The sequence below is a fragment of the Columba livia genome, chromosome 2, assembly GCF_036013475.1.
Source record: "Columba livia isolate bColLiv1 breed racing homer chromosome 2, bColLiv1.pat.W.v2, whole genome shotgun sequence".
Classification (NCBI taxonomy): Eukaryota; Metazoa; Chordata; class Aves; order Columbiformes; family Columbidae; genus Columba; species Columba livia.
The window spans coordinates 61,956,296-61,977,889 of NC_088603.1; the positions used below are offsets into that span (position 1 = coordinate 61,956,296).

General features: G+C 37.8%; 1 protein-coding gene across 3 annotated transcripts in view; it reads left to right on the forward strand.

Annotated features, from left to right (window-relative positions):
• The window catches only part of SLC9A3 (solute carrier family 9 member A3), a 63,399-nt gene that overhangs the window by 10,662 nt on the left and 31,143 nt on the right, over positions 1–21,594 (forward strand). For all 3 annotated transcript variants that reach the window (XM_065052219.1, XM_065052218.1, XM_005510187.3), the window contains exon 2: positions 17,690–17,992. In XM_065052219.1, the coding sequence (XP_064908291.1) occupies positions 17,690–17,992 (303 nt within the window). The remainder of the gene's footprint in view (positions 1–17,689; positions 17,993–21,594) is intronic.

Here is a 21,594-nt window from a genome sequence, read left to right on the forward strand (position 1 = left end):
TCCATTCATTGAACGGATTTTGTCATAAACGTCTACCTGACAGATTCTATCAATATGTCCATTAGTCATAAATTCTTACCATGATTTAGCAAGATAAGATTTTTTCATACTTTGCTCTATAGAGCTTTGAGAGAATAACTTTTTCTCTTCGGCAATCTGTCCTCAGGGGTTCATCCAGTGGCTGTACATGTTATTCTGTCGAGTACAGTGTATGTTAGAGGATGTTGCCTTTTAGAGATGTAAAAAGAACATGCATAGCAAGGCTTAGTTTTTTCCCCACTAGCAAGGCACTTCCTAGACAAGATGACTAGTCAGCATCACTTTGTTCTCTTCAATGTTATGCTAAGTATTCCTTCGAAGCAGGGAGCCACCTTACTATCTACTCCAAATAATCCTATATATCTTCATTTTATCTGGGTTTTTTAAAGGTGGATTACAAATCTCACAGTTGATGCATTGTTGCTGATCTGTACATGATTACACCTAATGGGTTTAGAAAAAAACCCAAAACCCAACAAAACAACAGTATGTTGCAGCTATTCATAGTTGCAGAGTTTGAAGTGCTTTTCTGGTTTAGTATTTACCGTTTTTTTAAATTTACTTCTGTGTTCCATAGTCTCTTGTGCAGCAAAGTCTTATGATTCAAGACAAGGATGAAAGACAGGTTGTAAAACAAGGAAGGTGGTAGCTCACTCAGATCAGTTATCTAAGTGGTTGTGCAGCATCTATAACATTACTTACACAGTAAAAGTGTCTGGAAAGAGAAGGCTGGTTTAATTAGTTTCTTCTTGATAACATTTAGAAAAATAAGTCTGTACTCTATCAAAATTTTTATTATAAATAAAAAAAATAACACGTCTAGAAACTACACTTTTTTTTTCTTTCTTCCTTTTTTTTTTTCCACGGACTGTGATGATATGGCTTTGAAGTCAGTGAAAGATAAATGTTTCCCCCTTCCCCTGCTCAAGTTAATTCAATCAAGTTTCAGACATTCTCTCATCTGAGGATGAGGTTATTACACTTCATGAGTCAAAAAAAAGGTCGTCACATTTATCACAGAGTTAAGAGGAGCAGCAGTTCATTAGTACATAATACATTATTCTTATTTGCAGCCTGGTGTTCCCTAGCATTTCAGTAAGCAGAAGTACATCTTGGTTTTTTGTCTGGAATACTTGTAGTGAATAAAATGGTAATGAAGTGAAAAGATAAAGCCTTTTCTTTTGAGACAAATCTATTCTTTTTGAGCATTCAATAAAGCATCTTAATTCTTCAGTTTTTCCTAATGAATACAACCTTACTAAAAACATAGTTTTCAAGGCATGTTCCCTTGAATAATGCTGTTTGGTGTTTGAAAGAATGAGGATGTGAAAACAGCAAGAGGAAGTATGAAGTTTCCTACTGTTTATTGTGATTTAGAAGTAAAGATTAAAACCAGTCCAAGATAAACTTGCTACTGTAGGTGAAAACTCAGCTTGTGTATGGGTACTGAAGCTCTTGTGTCAGGAAGGACGTACTCAAAAGTGAGGATGAATGTTCTATTGCTATGTTTTCCTCTTACTGCCGGATGTAGCGTGTGTTCTCTGATACATGCTGAAGGATCCCAATGTGTTGAAAGTCAGTAGAATCTTGTCTTTATGCCCTCATCTGATAAATGTTTTATGATTATAGCCAAGTGAAGTAGTACTACAGTCAACTGTAGTGTTTGTGCTGTAGTGTCTAAAACACAGTATCTGTACCTGAGGCTGAAAGAAGCCTGTTAAAGAGCCCCATACTTTGGGAACTGCTTGTCAGTTCAGAAGATGATGGAAGTACAAATAAACCATCAAGCAGATTCAGTTGCTGCCACACTAAACATTCACAACTGAAATGAAAATAGTAAAATATATCCTGTATATCATATGATTACTTAGATGCTAGCGAACATGACAGAAAGTGGAAAATCCATAGATTTAAGGAAAATTCAGCTGAAACTTGCCTACCTGTTAATCTCCCTCCTTGTTTCCCTCCCTATCAGGACTAGCAGTATATTCATGTACAGGATTTCAAGAGATTAATGAAAAAACAAACAAACAAACAAACAATATTAGCAGAAAATTATTAAATCTTGCTCTTTACAACACTTTCTAGCTTAGGACAAAAGCAGGACTAACCTTCCTGTATTTTTTATTTTATAGTTGATATAAGTCAGTGTCAGTTCTGCTAGGTCTTTCTGTCAGGTTGATGATTTTCTGCTCTAGCTTTTTTTTTTTTTTTTCCCCAGAATGTATCCTGACATTTACACGCATATGAAGGTATTACAGAATTAAGTCCACATACATATTTTTTTCTGTTATAAGCTTTTTCTTACTTATGGTTTATCTGTGTGTAAATAATTTAACTCCCTTTATTGGATATGAGCCAGCAATGTTCACTCACAGTCCAGAAAGTCAACTGCATTCTGGGCTGCATCAAAAGGATCGTGTCCAGCAGTTTGAGGGAGGTGATTTTGCCCCTCAGATCTGGTAAGACCCCACCTGGAGTACTGTGTCCAGCTCTGGATGACTCAGTACAGGAAAGGCATGGACCTGTTGGAGAGACTTCAGAGGAGGCCACAAAAATGACCAGAGTGATGGAACACCTCTCCTATAAAGAAAGGCTGAGAGAGCTGGGGTTGTTCAGCCTGGAGAAGAGAAGGCTCTGGGGAAGCCTTATTGCAGCCTCTCGGTATTTAAAGGAGCCTACAAGAAGGGTGGGAACAGACTTCTTAACAGAGTCTGTTGTGATAGGACAAGGGATAATGGTTTTAAACTAAAAGGCAATTTGGACTAGATATAAAGAAGAAATTTTTTTACAATGAGGGTGGTAGACCTGGTTGCCCAGATATGTGGTAGATGCCTCATCCCTGGAGACATGCAATGCCAGACTGGACGGGGCTCTGAACAACCTGATCTAGTTGAAGATGTCCCTGCTCATGGCAGGGGGGTTGGACTAAATGAGCTTTGAAGGTCCCTTCCAACCCAAACTATTCTGATTCTGTGATTCTACTGAAGTTCAGTTCACATATATGTCGTAATAGAAGACATAAGAGTCACTACTGTGCTTATGCTAGGTATAATATTTGATTCATACTGAATTCCTGCTGTTCCCCAAAAATGAATATTTGCACAAATATTTTTAGGAATAAATACAAAATCTTTATCCTGTGTCAGAAGGCATCTGACTGTATAAAGGACATTTTCCTATATAAAGCAAAGAATCCTATGTTGATAAAACTTTGTACTGTGTATCGTGTTTAGTCTATATATGTGACATTCTGGGTTCATAGAATCATAGAATACCAGGTTGGAAGGGACCTCAAAGGTTATTTGGTTTTTAGTTAGGAAGAGATTTGTGTCTGATTTCTACTCTCCTTTTTTTTTTTTTTCCTTGAAACAAGCATTCATCTTCAGTAACTAAAGTGTTTGAGTTGTGAGCTACTTCAAGTACAAGTTCAGTCAGTTTGTTTTTTCCCCTCCTTTTTGCTTTTTCACTGTGGAAAATCAGTTTAAACTAATCTCCTTGTGAACTTCTTTTTGTATGTTAACCTTTCTTATTTTCCCTGTATATGCACTACAAAACACAAATGCATAACTGAAAAAACAGCCATCTCATCATCACCTTCCTACTCCATTTTGAAACACCAAACCTATTTTCCATGTTCTACATTTTGTAGTATAAGGACAATTCTTAAACTACTGTTCTTCCCGCTGTTATCATCGTGTACTTCACCTCTCAAATGAGATAATGAAGGTATGAGAGTTAACGTATTACCTAGTCATAAAAGTTATAAGGACAAAAATCAAAGCTATGTTAAAGCACATGACATGATAGTGTCTCAGACCCATTTGTCAGAAAAATATAGAGTGATATAAATTAATCTCTTCTTAAATCTGTGGCAAAATAACACATGTACCTGGATTTCTGAGCAAAATTACTCCCTTTATGGGCAGGAATAAGTGCATTCAGTAAGGACGCATTCAGTGAGGAAGTCTTCTGCTCTCTATTGCCTAAGACAGAATCTCACAGACTTGATTGGTGAAAATGGCACTTTCTTAACCTTCTGTGGAATGAACAGACAGTAGCGTGCAAGTATTATAAAATGAGATTTCTTGCCTATTTCTTTCCCACATATCACCTCCCTCAGTTCCTCACCATCTTACTTCTGACTAGTACCACTGATGTCAAAAGAGCCATTCTGTCATTAAGTAAAACTCCACAAAGGGAATTGTATATGGAGAAATAGGTGGGTGACACCTGATTTTACCATCACTCATATACAAAAAGTTTATATTTTCTTCTCTATTTCTTGACAAAATTTTGGAATCCCAAATCCTTCACTGAGGATTCTGGACACCTTATGGCAATAGAGACTGTTTCTCTTAGGAGTGTTTCTAACTTTTTAATTTAAAATAATATCATCTAGAAAATCTGAAATTACCAAATTCCTAGCACATGTAAACAACGTACCTGAGTTTCTGAGATGATGTACAAGAGTTGTAATCCATCACGAAACTCTTATCAAGCTGCTAGAGCAATGTAAGACTCTGGCAAGATTTTGAAGCTTTGCAGAGTGCACAGTAATTTTCACTTCCAGTGGAAACTAGCCTGCTCTCAAATTAAGTTGTTATCAGTTTTGAGCAAGAGCTACTTGTCATCTGTGAGGTTTTTTTGTCCATGGGCATCAATGCTGAATTTGAGTACCATAATATTTATCTAGTTTACTGCTGTAATCAGGAATATTTCCACTGTAATCCCATGTTATTCCAGTTGTACTGATTAAAATCTTGCCAGGGTGAAATGTAGGGGGCAGGAAGCAAAGCAATTTGCCAAGGTTTAAAAAGAGTGCTTTCCTAACCCATGACTTGGAGCAGCCTTCATAACTATTCCCCCTAGCCCTTAGGCTTTAATTATGTCCCTCATGCCCTTCTTAACAGTCAGCAATCCTTACTGTGCCCTGCAAGAAGAGGTATTGGAGAAGAACAGGAAGTCCCTACAGTAAAAAGAAATTTTTAGAGTTTCAACCTACTATTGAGATTAGTTGAATTTTTATTTTTCATCTTATTTTTCTTCTTTGTACAGTGGAGCTGAACCAAGGAGATGAACTGGTTCTGTTTGTGTTCAGGCTTTGGTAATTCTTTATGCAGTTTATCACGACACCAGAACAACTGTTTCCATATATTGCTAGTAATACTTTTCTTTGCAGTTCTTTATCTGTATGAGCAAAAGCCAAAACATTTCCAAAGGCAGATCTTTTATTTAATTCATTTATTGTATTAAAGTGAGGGTCAAAAGGAAAATAATTTCTAAAATTCATAGTGTGAAATGAGTTAACTCAGCATTTCTTGGCATGTCTTTATTTAAGTCAGTTCTCGCCATTTTTCTGGAAAATAGTCTGGTAGTTTAAAAATAAAAAAAATCTTTCACCCTCTGTCAATAAATTTCAGTGAATTTTTGATTATTTTTAATAGCTGGAGCAGTTGCAATGTATGCTGTTAATAGAAAGTAAATTTTACCTTGTTTTTGTGCCCCGAAATGCTTTTTTAATTTCTACTGTAAAATTATCCAGATTTTTAGACCTCAGGCAATAATTTTAGTCACTACTACCTTAGTGATCAGATAATTACTGCTAATTCTACTTACAGTTATTGCTGACCCTTTAACACATAATGGAAGAGGTTATGACAGAAACATAGTATTTTTCTTCTTTTGTAAACCGAGTATCTCTGGTATGTAATACCCTTCAACTGTGCTTCTTTATATTTGTATTTGGTATGGCATATCGTGTACTGACATCACCTTAAACACAGAAAACTCGTTGGAACCCTTAACTGAGTTCAGTCTGTGAGGAATATTAACTTGAGCAAGAAGGTAGTATTTCAAACTTAATTCTAATACCTTTGCATAGGAAATGAAGAAGTTTTACAAAACTTTTGCTGCCCTGTTTTATATCCTCTACCATACTTCAAGGTGTTTTTAGCATGTACTTTGCTCTCATTTTGAAATATTATTTTTGACTGTTCCCATTTTTCTTTCAGGGCCTTTCATTTCCATAAGGGCCAAATGGTACCACACTTGCATTGCAGTGGGACTGCTCCTTCAAATAAGAACTATTTGGCACAATTATGACAAACTGTACCTGGCTGTTTAAATTTCATTATGTTCTAAGTACTTATAGAGTTAATAGTTGCTTACTCACACACTTCTTTGAATTTCACTTGGGGCTATCTTTTTATGTTATGACCTATCAACTTGGAACCTTGACCTGTATGTTTGTTGCATTTTTAATTGCTAACATATTTTGTTAATTGTTTACCTACAAAGAACAGCGACCTAAAATCTCCTGTTTAATGATCCCATTACAATGCTGTATACTTTGTAAATGATGATCATTGCATATGTGACACATAAAGAAAGCTTTATTGAGCTGGATAAAACCAAAGTCAAACCAGTTCATCTAAACAAATGAAATATGAAGGACTTTATTCCTTGCTCGGGAAAAATATGTCCAAGATTAAGTATGAATAATATTAGTAGTCATGTTCATGTAGTACATTTTAAGACAGTATCCAAGGACCTATACCAAAACTGGCTTTTACGGCTTCTTATACAATACACATACATTATATCTCTGAGTTTCTTCAGATATAAAATATCTTTGAGTTTTTCAATAAATCTTTAAATTTTTGCTAGATTGGGTAAAAGCTTAAGATACTGATTAATAAAATAATTTAAGATTTATCTGAGTAATATTGCTTATACTAAATTTGTAAAAGCTTTTTCTTTACGGGTTTTGTACCACTTGTACATAAACAATTCAAAATGTCAAAATCAGTTCATAAGACTTGCAGAATACAATTGCTGAAAGGTCAACAGAACAGAATGCAAAGGACTATAGAATACGCTATCAGTCTCCTGACCAGGAAAAAAAATGGACCTCACTTTGTTGATAAAGATTAGAAAGGCAAATACAAATAATAATTATCAGCTTCAGCCATGTTGAGTCTGCTCGAACATTTCCTGGACAGAATAGAAAAACAGTTCCCTAATGCTTTGAATTTTTACTTCAACCGAGCCACTCTTAGAACATAATGGATTTTTTTTTTTTTTTTCTCCTTTGATTTAGGCCTAAATTCATCTGTTAATAAGATGGGGGTAGAACAGTTACTGGTGGGTAAGGAAAGGACAAGACAAAGTATGAAACTGCAGGATGTTTATTTGTGGAAGTCACTAGAGTTTAGTTTTTGGACTGGTCTTAAGCAGATTTTTTTTTTTTTTTTTTTTTAATTACTACTGCACGAATAGGTGAAGTATCCTACTGAAGGTTTCTGATGACAAACTTCCCTAGGCATTATCAATATTCATGTTGATCTGGCTGTTGTACTAGCAAAAACATATAATCATGAGGACCAGCGGAAGGGATGAAACACAGTAATTCCAAGGGCAGTTTCACTCAAGGACCAGTGACAGGAATTTCTGCATGAGGTTGTGAATGAAAAGCAGAGAGGTACACACCTGCATGAAGTGAATACAGGATAACTGTGAGTCACTAATGTGGTAACGAATCCAGGATGTAGCTGAACAATAGATGATGATAATGCTGTTGGATCTGCTTCTACTGTGACTCATGCCAAATGCAACCTATATTGTCATGACTCTCAGTCCAAAAATGTGAACTCGGATTGAAATAGAGAGAACTGAAGACTGAAAATTAGTGGTTTAGTTTAACAAGCAAAAAACAAGCAACAAAACCAGAATGTTTCTCTCTACGTTTATGTGGTAGGAAATGAAGGATTTAACATCAGGGGAAAAGAACTGTTTAAGAAAATTGACATCACTTTCACAAAGGAAAATGGATGTAAAATAGCTATGAACAAGTCCAAGCTAGAAATCAGAATCAAGTTTCTAAATATGTGACGAGAGGTGCTGGTGTGCCTTCACATAGGCTTAGCAAAAGTCTTCTGAAATGAAGATCATTAAATGTTGTGTTGTGATAATGAAGGGCTTGGCTACACAACCAAATAGTTCTTCTAGTTCTTATGGTCATAATTAAAATTCCTATATCCTCTGTGCAGACTACATAAACAGCTGTAATTAGTTGAAAGGTATGCCTAGAGCTATGCAGGCAAGAAATGCTGTGTTTGGTAATGTTGCAAGGGTAGAAAACTTGTGTGGTCAAGTCGTGAAGGAGATCTTAAAAAAGAGATCTAGTACAATCAAGGTCAATGCACAGGGATGCAAAACTGGCATGTCATGTGAAAATAATTAGAATTACAAGGATTGATCAGAAAATGAAAGACAAATGAGTATAAAGAAGTCAAGTATAGCGAGTGCAGAAAGTTTATTAGAGACCTATTAGCTGGGCAGGACTGTTGAGAAATAAAGAGAGCCATAACAAAATATAAGACAAATATAAAATGGGAAACTGCATTACACAGGGAATTGAACCAAAAACCTTTCCATAATAGAAGAGTAGAGTAAGTAGGAAGTGGACTTATCAGAAGAGCATACTCTTGAACAAATATATGATATAGATAGAAATTAACACCAAATACTTAAGGGCAAGTAGCAAAACCTCTGAAGAAATTTGAGATTAAAGGTGTAAAGTCTAAAGAAAGTTACCCAAGAAACAGAAGACAAGGTGACTGAAGAGTGGAAGACAGCCAACCTTCCTTAAAAAAAAAAAAAAAAAAATAGAGTTGAACACCAATGGTCATTATTGTTAAGTAGTTTCCAACAATTGCAACAATGAAATTTCTAAAGGAGTTTGTACAGTCTGTTGTTTCAGAACCGTTAAGAACCATTAGCATGGACACGGTGATATGCGGAATGAAACTGACATACGTTTCCTTCAGCATTGTGAAAGGACCACAGGGAACACTACAGGCAGCCAATAAAGATCAGGGATTATATGACACTGTTGGTAAACCAGGAGTTGGAAGTAATTTTAAAACTGTGATTATTCAGTTTATTTTTAGATGTTGGGGATGTCACAATATCTGGATCTCCTACATGTACAGCTTAATGAGAAAAAAAATTGTCAAACACTAAAAAGCTAAAATAACCTTTGAAAGGAGTTTGCAGACAAAAAGCAGGAAAAAATGGATAGAAAATAAACAGATCTCTCTGCCCCAGCATCTACACACAGTTCCTACACCATGAATGCTTCAGGCTCTGCCCAGGAGCTTGTATAGACCATATCAAACATCTCTACTGCTGCTTCTGTAACTGTATGGCAGATGGAGCTGGTGAGTCTGAGGTGTGATCCACTAACTGGCTGCAACTAATGCTTAGAGATATGAAGAAAGAGAGTGGCCAGGGATGCATGCCTTTCAGGGATGGTGGACCTAAAATGTTCCCTTCTTGAAAATATATTTTAGACAGTGTGGCCATTCCCCATGTAGGTAGACCAACGTAATAAGAATGCATTGGGACTTTCCAGACGCTTTTGGACTTCGTTACTGCCCAGCTATGCTTGATCTATTTGGTTTGCAAACTGTTATTTGATCATACTTTGAACTATTATACAGGCAAGGTAAAGCAGATTTTTCCATTTGTACTAATTGAAAATATTTCAGATTTATGTTTTTTAAAAAATCGGGTAATAACATAAAGCTGCAGAAGGCACTATTGAAAACAAACAGACAAACAAACAAACATATAACAAGCATATAACAACCATAGTAGTGATGACATACAGTATTATGTAGCAATTAACATAACACAGTTAAAATCATTGCCTATTCTCACCCAAAATCAAATCCCCTTGAGGTACACATCAGATTTCTCCATCCTTCTGCATTACCCTCCAATGCAGCCAAGTCCTTGAGCAAAAGCAATCTTATGGGTGGGTTTGCCTTTGGCTGAGGCAGGGGTACCCCAGACTGTCTTCCCCAGCATAGTTTTTATGTAGACTACAGGGACTTTATCCCCTTTTACAGTACATAAAAGTTTTGATTGGTCAGCTCAATTGGAAGGTCCCCTACTGTTAACTAACTAGGTGGCCTTTGCTAAATGTTTATCCTAATGTATGAATGTCCCACCACACATAGGTCTCAGTGTAGTCTTTAACAGTCCACTGTATTGTTCGATTTTCCCAGATACTAGTGCATAATAGGGAATGTGAAATACCCACTCAATAACATGCTCTTTGACCCAGTGTCTATGAGATTGTTTCAGAAATTAGTCCCATTGCTTGATTTAGTTCTTTCAGAGGCGCCATGTTGCCGTAAGACATGCTTTTCAAGGCCCAGGTGGTGGTGTGGAGCAGGGATATGTTTCTAGCCATCTGGTGGTTGCTTCCACCATTGTAAGCACATAGTGCTTGCCTTGGCAGGTTTGTGGGAGTGTGATACAATCGATCTGCAGGCCTTCCCATATTTATATTTAAGACATCATCTGCCATACCTTTAGACACTTGGCTTGCTTGATCATAGAGCATATTTCACACTCATGGATAATCTGTACAGTAGTGTCTATGGTCATGTCCATGCCTCAGTCACAAGCCCATCTATATGTTGCATCTCTCCCTTGATGGCCTGAGGTGGCATGGGCCCACCAAGCTGTGAATAATTCACCCTCATGTTGCCAGCTCAAATCCACCTGAGACACTTGAACCTTAGCAGCCCTATCCACGTGCTGGTTGTTTTAATATTCTTCAGTGGATCGACTTTTAGGCACATGAACATCTACTTTTACAACCAGTTTTTCTACATGGACAGCAACTTTTTGCCACAATGCATCAGCCCAAACTGGTTTGCCTCTACACTGCCAGTTGTTCTGACATTGCTGTAACCAGCCCCACAGGGCATTTGCCACCATTCGTGAGTCAGTACAGAGACAGAGCACCCACCACTTTCCTCAATCAGCAATGTCCAAAGCCAGCTGGATGGCCTTCACTTCTGCAAATTACACAGAATCACAGAATCGACTGGGTTGAAAAAGACCTCAGAGATCATCGAGTCCAACCCTTGGTCCAACTCTAGCCCGTTTACTAAGTGCCATGTCCAATCTCAGTTTAAAAACCTCAAGGGACGGCGAGTCCACCACCTCCCTGGGCAGGCCATTCCAATGCCTGACCACTCTCTCTGTAAAGAATTTCTTTCTAAAATCCAGCCCAAATTTCCCCTGGCAGAGTTTAAGCCCATGCCCCCTTGTCCTATTGCTAACTGCCTGGGAGAAGAGACCAATCCCCACCTGGCTATAAACTCCCTTCAGGTAGTTATAGAGAGTGATGAGGTCACCTCTAAGCCTCCTCTTCTCTAGACTAAACAACCCCAGCTCCCTCAGCCTCTCCCCATAGGTCTTATGTTCAAGTCCCTTCACCAGTCGTGTTGCTCTTCTCTGGACCCGCTCCAGCACTTCAATGTCTTTCCTGAACTGAGGGGCCCAGAACTGAACACAATACTCAAGGTGTGGCCTCACCAATGCAGAGTACAGGGGAAGGATCACTTCCCTTGTCCTGCTGACCACGCTATTTTTGATACAGGACAGGATACCGTTGGCCTTCTTGGCCACCTGGGCACACTGTTGGCTCATGTTGAGCTTCCTGTCAATTAGTACCCCCAGGTCCCTTTCTGTCTGACTGCTCTCCAGCCACTCTGCACCCAGCCTGTAGCGCTGCAGGGGGTTGTTGTGACCAAAGTGCAGCACCCGGCACTTGGCCTTATTGAACTTCATCCCATTGGAATCAGCCCATTTTTCCAGTCTATCCAGATCCCTCTGCAGAGCCCTCCTGCCTTCTAGCAGGTCGACACTCCCTCCCAACTTGGTGTCATCAGCAAATTTGCTGATGATGGTCTCAATCCCCTCATCTAAATCATCAGTAAAGATGTTAAGCAGGACTTGGCTCAATTCACCTCCTTCAGCAGTTGCCACAATTTGTTGTATAGGACTCCATACAGCAGCTTTCTACCTCCAATGCTTTTCTACGATACGACAGGATCCATCATTGAACAGGGCATATCACTTCTCATTTTCTGAATCAGTCTATGGCAAATGGAAGGGCTGTGTTTCCATCTCTGCGCCAGTCAATTCCAAGTGTACTGGATGCTCCTACAAGTGAAAGCAAATGGTGGCCTGCACTCTGCTGACAGAGAAGTTGAGGAAAATACATTAGTAATATCAGCTGTGGCATAGCATTGAGTTGCCTTAAACTCTAGTTCATATTGCAGCTCTAGCATGTCCAGCACAGCAGCACTCAGTGGTGGTGTGACTTCATTCAGGCCATGGTAGTCTACTGGTAGTCTCCAGTCTCCATTAGATTTTCACACTAGTCAGACGGGACTATTAAAGGGTAAGCAAGGCTTTCTGATCACTTCTTGGCTCTCCAGCTGAAAAATCAGCTTCTGAATGGCAATCAGAGAGTCTTGCTCAGTGCAGTATCACTGCCAGTGCACTGTTGTTGTATCAATCAGCACCTGCTGTTCTTTGACCCTCAGCAACCCCACAACAGAAGAGTCCTCTGAGAGACCAGGTAAGGTGGACAGCTGTTTAATTTCCTTCATGTCCAGCGTAGCTATACCAAAAGCCTAATGGTAGCTTTTTGGGTCCTTTTTGCCACTCATTCCCAGTCAGACTCACTTCAGTCTCCAATAAGGTTAGCTATTGGGATCTCCTGGTCATTTCAGAAATACAGATGGGTTCTGTGCCTTGACAGCTTGATGACATTAGGATACACTGTGCACCTGTGTCTACTAGAGCCTTGTACTCCTGTGGGTCTGACGTGACAGGCCATCAAATCCATACACTCCAGTAAACTTAGTTGTCCCTTTCCTCCACCTGGAGGCAGGGCCCCTCTAATCCTGGTCACGGTATTTGTTACTTGCTTCCTGTAAATATGAGGCAGAAGTCCTTTCATTAAGAGCAGAAATTAGATCAGCCCTTTTACTCTGTCTGGGGAACTGCCTGCTGGAAACAGAAGCAGCAATTGTTCTGGATGAATCCTGTGTGATTGCTTTTCCTTGCAACTCACTTACTTTTGGCTCTGGGTTTGAGGTAGATTTTCTATCCCACCACATCATGTCCTTTCTGTGGTCACACAGGTAAAATCAAAGGGTGGTCCATGGTGTGTACCCTCCATATCTCCTCTCTCTGTCACCAGAGTTGATCTCTGGGTCTTAAATAGTTGTTTAACCCTAAACAGGACATGAAACCATTAATGGAAATTACATCAGTCACTTGAGATAGTGTCGAAATGACTGTATAAATCCTGAAATTTAACAGTATGTTAAATAAATACCCTCAGATTTTCATTTTCGCAGTGCTGTATTTTCAAAAGGTGGCAAATCTGTCTTGAATTGCTTATTTCATCTGGAAACAAAGCACGAGGTTCTAGAACTAAGTCGTCGAATGTTTTGCTTGATAAGAAAAAGTATTCATTAAAAAAGGTGCTCTTAGAGATAATTTGGAAAGAACGATGGGAAAACCCTACTTCAAAAAACTTCTGTGTGCCTACAAATATTAAGTGACTTGCACATGAATTGTACATTATTTCTTGTTTATTATTATTTTTTGTTGCTATTTAATCAGTCGTTTCTATCTTTATTTCATTTAGTAAATGAGAAAAAGCTTGTTCTGTTGAAGCACTTGCGAAGAAGACTCAGATGGCCTTAGAAACAGATAGTTCACTGACTGCTGTAAATTCCACTGAAGAATTTAATCTAAGTTACTGTGTTTTTAAAGGATGATAAAAGACAACTTAGTTCTTAAGGTATATTTCTTTCTTTGAGTCAAAAGAAACTGGTTCCAGACATCAAATCATAGATTGCTAATTTGTTTTGTCTTTCTCATCAGATAAGTTAAATGTCACAGTCTCTTTTCTCGGATCTCAAAGGAAGTGCCAGAAAAAAAATTCGCAGGATGTTTATACCATGTAATTGTTTCTTAACTTTGCAGAAAGCTTCTAATTCAGTGATGCTCAGCTTGAATTTAAACACAGTTTACCCACTAATCAGTTCAACCCACTTTCAAGCCAGGTTTAGCATGTACTAGATGGAAGGCATACTTTTAACTTTTTCACTAATACGGTACCTAGACTTATGTAAATAAATTCTAAATAATAAATATTAAAATTTACAGATCACAAGATTGCCCTGTCCACTGATATATCTTTTATGCTGTTGACTGCCTACAATTTTTCTTTCTTTGCTTTTTCCATCTTCTCATTAAAATATATTAATGAACATTTCATTATTAACAGCAGTGAAAAGAAATTTAATTTCATCTCTGGGTCCCTCACAGGGTAACTTATCTGAGCAGCACTGCATGCTATCCTTCCTGATGTTTGTAATTTCTTTCACAACATAATCAAACCAAACTCCTTGTCTATTATTGCTGGATTGTACTTTATTCCTCAGTCAGGTGAAATATGTAGTCACGCTAGACATTTAGATAGATGTAAATAAAGCTTCCAGTTCTTCTATAATATTTTGTCCTGGGGACATAATTAATTTTTTGGGACTGTTTCTGTATCTCTCCTAAGAAAGTAAAGGCAAACTTTATGAAATGAAGGTACTATCATTTTGCCAGTTTGTAACACACTCAGAATGTATTAGGGACATAACTTCAACATAATGAATTGTTAAAAAAAAAAAAAAGAAAAAGAAGAGTGAATTGGAATTAATCTGTCTCTATGAACTTCTATAAATGTATAATTACTCATACTCCACAGTCTTGACTGAATATATTTTATGCACATACCCAGAAAAAAAAAATCTATCATTGTACGTGCTAACATGAACTCAAACATTGATCTAAGTTTCAATTACTTCTTAGTCTAAAGCCATTTCATTGAATTTCATCATTTATGTTATCCCTTTTACATATATTTCTATGATCATAGACATTAGAATTCTGCTAATTGTATTGTGTACTGTCTGCCTGCAGAGTTAGCTAGTCCGTTACCTTAATACAAATACTCATTAAATTTATTGCTCAGATTTTGCTTGGGCAATATAAAAAAGTTTTTAGAGCCCCATTTCATGTAATAACTTTCCTGCCCACAGCCTGCATTGCCAAACTAACAGATTAGAAGTTTTTTTTTCTGATAATATTAAAATCTGGTACAGATTATCAGATCAGTCAATTGGAGTTAAAGGCAACACAGAAAGATGTGATGTAGTTGATTCATTTGGAACATGTGACTTCTAGAAGACAGTGTTTTAACCAAAATCATGTTGGCTTCCCAATGCTCACTGGAAGAAACTGCTTTTGGTTGGCAAAGGTGAGAATCCCACAGACTATGAATTTTTATCTGGACATGTTTGTGGGGTTTTTTTTCCAAATGTCTAGATTTGAAAATTCTTCACAGGTTTATTTTTAATTTTTTTAACTTTAACTTCTTGTCATCGTGGCTTATCTGCAAACTCAAGAGTAGGAAAAACAGACTTGGGTTAGTAAGCCTAGCTCAGCAACATTCATTTTAAGGGATAAGTAGATAATCCCTACTCTGTTGGGTGATTAATTAGTTGATAATTCACTGCCTGGAAGTCCAAGGAATCAAGAATGAGCAGTAGGAAAGACTTTTGAGAGGTTAAACATATATACATGGAATAGTAGCCAGTTTGTTTTCCTTCATTTTTATGTTTGTTTTTGTTGTGGTGGTGTTTTGGTTTGATTTGGATTTTTGGCTGGTTGGTTGGTTGGTTGATTGGTTGGTTGGTTGGTTTGGTTTGGTTTGGTTTGGTTTGGTTGGTTGGGTTTTTGTTTGTTTGTTTTTAAAAAATTATTTTAAAGAGAGGAAACTAGCTGGGAAGAAACAGGGTTTGTTTCTGTGAATTGTTATTCAGCTATTGATTACATGACACAGGTGCCACATAGAACTGATATGGTTTAGCTGGCTTCACTGAATGCAGTTTGCTTTCATGTGTGATTGCTGTTGTATTAATCCCACTCCAAAGCTGTGTTCTAATGTGGCTTAGTTTTCAAGTTTTGTCTACATTCATACTCACTGTTGGTATAGGCAGGCCGTTGTCATTTTTCGTTTCATGTTTTCTACTCCGATGAGCCCATGGAGGTTATACAGCTAGTAGAAACCATCTTATTGTGGGGCTACTATAATGCTGGGTGATGCTTCTAACATTGTCTGTGTAGATGCAGCCAAGATGAAGAGAGGCAGTTCAGGAATGGGGCCCTTAAAACACACTAAAAGGTGACTAGTTAATGTTTGACTACAACAAATACTTGGCTGAGAGGAAAAATAATGGTCTTTCAGTAAAGTAACCTGGTCTGAAATATCTACATAATCATGAGAAAAATTCCTCCATTACACCTTAAAAGGCTGGAATTCTTAAAGATGATTTCTTGTCCAAACCACTTTTGAGCTAACATGCATTAGCATTGTAAAAGCTTCAACACAGTTCTAAAATGATGCTCAAACCAGGAGAAACTTGGTGGCTTTCAGTGGAATTTTCTTCCTAAAGTGAAATTCACATTTTCAACACAAAGCTATAGAAGTAAAATCCCATTTATTAAGTCAGTATCATAGAGTTCCAGGGTTCAGACCATCTGGGACATATTAATATTTAAGATAAACTAAAGGAAAAGCTCACAGAAATCCTGAGAAAGTCAGTTAGTGTACCTGTGCTTCTCTGTTATCAAACAACTTTGCCACATCCCCCTTTTTCATGTTACATCTTTCTTTGTAGACTTTACTTGTCTCAGCTTTTTTATTCTTTTATCCATGCACTATAAATATATGTTACCAAAAATATTTGCACTCTTACTTGTGTTTCTGTCATCTTTAACAGCCTATTTTTTTTTCTTGGCCCTGCCATCTTTCTGTCTCTTTAGATTCACTCATGACACTGTAATTTTCTCTCTTTCTAATTATTGTCTAGTTTAATAGTCTTACCACACCACATTATTACAGTTTTCTACAATAGATACCAAATTCTGTTCATATTTCGTAATAACTTTGACATACTACCGTAAAATGCAGATTTTATGACACTGTTTATACAAAAGAAAGTAGCCTGTTGCAGAAACATTTCCCACAAATATAGCAATGTATGAAGAAGGCAGCATTGAAGCCCCCATTACTCCAGAATGCCTCTGATTTAACTAAAATCCTTACTAGGGAGATTTTGAGGAAAAGGCCCAAAAGTGATCTCCCATTATATCAGCTATATTCCACTCCTGCTGCAGGCTGTATTGTCATATAATATTAGTAATTAGTTCTTCTTTCAGCATTCTTCTCCCATTCTCCAGTAAACTCGCTAGTATGCTGATCATTTTTATAGACAAATGTTGAGAAGTCAGACGTGTATATTTAGATACATAAATAAACCATAAAGACAAAAATTTCCTGCACTTCTACCATTTATTTTCAGTCTTGCACTTACTGCTTTGTACAGAACACCACTTTTCCATAAACAGATCTTGTATGGAGACAATTGAAGACAATCCAATAAAGAAAATAAATTTCATGAAATATTGGTTTCATATAAATTGAAATATACCAGATAAAATCTGGAAATTAACCTTTTTATTTTATTTCGTCAGTGTCTGGGTTCTGACACTGTCTGTATCCCATGCATTCCATGCATGCTTTTGGCTCTAATAACAATGAAAGTAGGAAGTTTGCATAAAGTCAAAATTGCCAGCTAACAACAGTTGTCACTCAAATTGTTTCTCCATTGCATTTCTGACAAACTGTTTTCTTCTTTCTTTGCAGTTTTCCATTTGTCCCACAAAGTCACTCGAGTGGTTCCAGAGAGCGCTCTGCTGATCGTTCTTGGGATTTTTCTTGGTGGCATTGTATGGGCAGCAGACCACATTGCCTCCTTCGCCCTTACACCAACAGTATTTTTCTTCTACCTGCTGCCCCCCATTGTTTTGGATGCTGGATATTTCATGCCAAACAGACTGTTCTTTGGAAATCTCGGTACCATCCTCTTGTACGCTGTAATTGGAACAGTCTGGAATGCTGCTACAACTGGTTTATCTCTGTATGGTGTCTACCAGACAGGAATAATGGGTAAGTTTGATTTGTGGAGTTCAGCTGTTGCATGGGTGATACTTTACAACTTAGCAACTCTTTTCAGCAGAAATATCCAATTTTAACTGGAGTAATTTGTAATATTTTTACACAATTTAAGAATTATCTGAGAAATCATCTCTGAAGCAAGCACAGAAGGGACTTGAACCTATGTCTCATATTTCCCTGCTCTGAATGTGTGTGTACATCGTAAGGATAAAATTCAGGATTCATCCTGCTAATGGACATCTCGACAAAAACACACTCTGAAAGGTTTTTTTCTTTCTGTTGTGATAGAAACCTTCAAAGTTATTGTGAAATGGAACAGTCTTCCTTCAGTCAGCTTTAATATTAAGTAGGCAATGGTTGCTGAGTTGTGTGCAGGACAACTCTGTTGTGTCTTCTGAGGCTGGAAATCGTAACTGAAGACTTACAGAGCCAAGTAGTACCTGTAACATGCACTCTGACTTAATTGAACTACAACATAAGGTCACAGGGCCGCTAGACGAAGCACAGAACAGAAATTCTCAATCTCCTCAGCATGTGTGGAATGCACATAACTATGTACTTCCACCTGATAAACAATAATTCACTTTGTATGTGGATTGCATGTGTTTTGAAACAGGCTTCCTACCTACGCTTTTTTAGTGTATGTCCTGAAGAAGTTCACAAGCCCTTCTAGGACAAAATTCTCCTAGATTAGTGAGTCCTAGAAAGTACTTAAAGGGCATGTTTGAATGTTGCTGGGAGTACAGATGTAGCATACTGCTGCGCCTGTGCACTCTGCCCCTCAGTGCTTGGCAACTGATGCAGAGATCCTGGACTGAGCAAGTGGCTCCAAGACTGCAAGGTGTATGTCGTGTTCTACAAAAGGCTCGACGGCTAGCAATGGGGCTGTTCTCTAACCACCATGGTGCAAAATCAACTTAGAGCAATTTATGACAGATTTCAGTCCAGATAAAGAGAGCTTCAAATATCAGAAGTTGCAGATGTTGCAGAGATCATTTTTATGAAGAATTAAACTATTAGATTATTATTACAGAAGATAACAGTAGAGTTTTCCAGCCTCAAAACTTGTCCCCATTGTCCAGGACAGGGAAGCAGCAGAAATTTGGGGTGGGTTCTTTGAAAATGAGCGTAAGATTAGGATATCTGTTCCATCCATTTTAGGGGAAGCCTGTCTTGTCCATATTTGGAAATCCCAGTTTGGAAGAACTAGACCACAGACTTGTTCATATGAGATTCATCTTATGTAACTGCAGATGTTTGCAATATAGACATCTATAATAGATTTACCTTACATGTTAGATATTTACTTTACTATAACTCACATTTTATAAGCAACAACTTTTCTTTAGGAGATACAAAGCTCAGATGCAGACACTACTGGCTTTTATGGGTAGGTAAGATGTTCTACGTGCTTTCAGCCTGTAGGCACAACATATTGCATCCACAATTTCACATTTACTATTAATACAGGTTTTTCAGGAACTAAAAAGATGACAAAAGGCTATTGCTATTGCAACAGGTCAGACAAGGATTTTCTTCTTTAAATATCCACGCTGCTTGGAACAATTTAAAAATATGACCAAAAATATGTTATTAACTAATCAAACTTTGTGAAAAGCCTTGCTATTGTTACTTACTTGCTGAAAATAAGAGAATGCTGTATTACTCAACTTCTAGAATAGGTCATAGCAGCCTCTGGTTGAAGTTCTATGGCACTTTTTTTTTCCTACCTCACTTTTTCTACAATTTAAATGAATAATGCTGAAATAATGTCATTAAAATGTAGGAATGTATATCCACTACAGACTAAGATGAACTAAAACCAATTATTTCCAACTTTGCCATTGAATGGGCCTGTAATACTGTCCATTGATATGAGAGGGCATAATCCAAACTGGATTATATAGATTTCCTATGTAAATAAACATAAAACCAACTCTATATTTGCCTTCAGTATTCTTATAGATATTATAATTTGCAGAGGAAAAAGAGAGAGGCTGATAACAACAAAGAAATTCTTCTTTAGAAGTGAAATTAAAAAATCAGCACCTTAACTATTAACTAAGAGCCATACCAGTCTGCTTTCACAGAACAGGAAGACGTTATCTAATCCTAAATCTTTCTGGCTGATTGTACCTATCTCTTCACCATCTGCTGGAGAATTTACACATCTAGCACTTCTCTATGGAATAATTGTGGGTTGTGACTAGTGCTTAGAAAAGTTTTTTCCTGTGCAGTCTGGGTCATAACAGCAACATGCTCAGTATGTGCAGAAATCTTAAAACTGGCCCAGAGAACTTACCTTGTTCAGGTGCCACTGCTGCCAGCTAGTAACTCCAGACTCTGGTGAGCTGTAGGAATCACTTTGAAATAACTTGAATCATTAGTATAAAACAAAGTCTCATTTAGAAATCCCATGCTTCTTGACACTGCTTTGTAGGAATCATAGATGTGTCCTAACCTTTCTATAAATATTTGCTCACTAGCTTTGCAAATCTTCGAAGAATGTGCCAATGATTGTAATTGGTAACACATAAAAAAGATAAGCAATCTCAGTGAGACAATTTATTTTCATACCTTATGTTCCATTGTACCTTGATATCTGGTAGTTATTGTCATTGGCTTGTGCCTTCCTTAAGCATGGCAGAGAACGACAACGTTTTATGGAACCATTACTTAGATTCAAGTTCAAGGCTGTTCTCAGAATTTTTGGCACAGACTTCAGCTCACAGCTTTAACCCCTCTCTCACTCTAAAATGTATAGATTCTGTCCTCATTCACAGCACAATATGTCCATGAGTGAACAAGACTATTTCTCTTTTGGAAAATATCAGTTATGTGACTGTGTGAACTATCAATTTCTGTTTTCAGGGCCTTACTAAGGTCCCTATAAACTGCATGGAAACATTGTAGATGTTCTGATTGACAGACAGCAGCTAAGAGAATATGTACTTCTGCAGCTCCCCCAGATTATTGGTCACTGTCGCGTACAAGAGGGTGTTGTCTACGCCTGTCTCTGTCCATGTGAAGTGTCCTCTTTAGTAAATATGCCCGTGCCATTTTGTATCAAAAATATTTGAAATCTAGTTTCTATTTCAATTGCTTTCCAAGCACTAAACATTCTGAACTTGAAATAGTATATTGTAAGAGTTCTTGCTAGAGGAGTGGCCATGTTTTTCTAGAAGTACTTTACAGACAACCTTGATCCTTTCGCTATGGCTACTGACTGTCATGGACTCACACTTCCAAACAATTTAATTGGATGGGTTTCTCCCTCACCTGAATGGAATCACACAGCACCTTCAGGATGGACAAGCGATCAGACCCAGCCAGCATGGGTTTAGGAGGGGCAGGTCCTGTCTGACCAACCTGATCTCCTTCTATGATCAGGTGACTCACCTGGTGGATGAGGGGAAAGCTGTGGATGTGGTCTATCTGGACTTCAGCAAGGCCTTTGACACTGTCTCCCATAATATACTCTTGCAAAAGCTGGTAGCCCATGGCTTGGACAAGTGTACTCTACGCTGGGTTAAGAACTGGCTGGAGGGCCGGGCCCAGAGAGTGCTGGTGAATGGGGCTGCATCCAGCTGGCG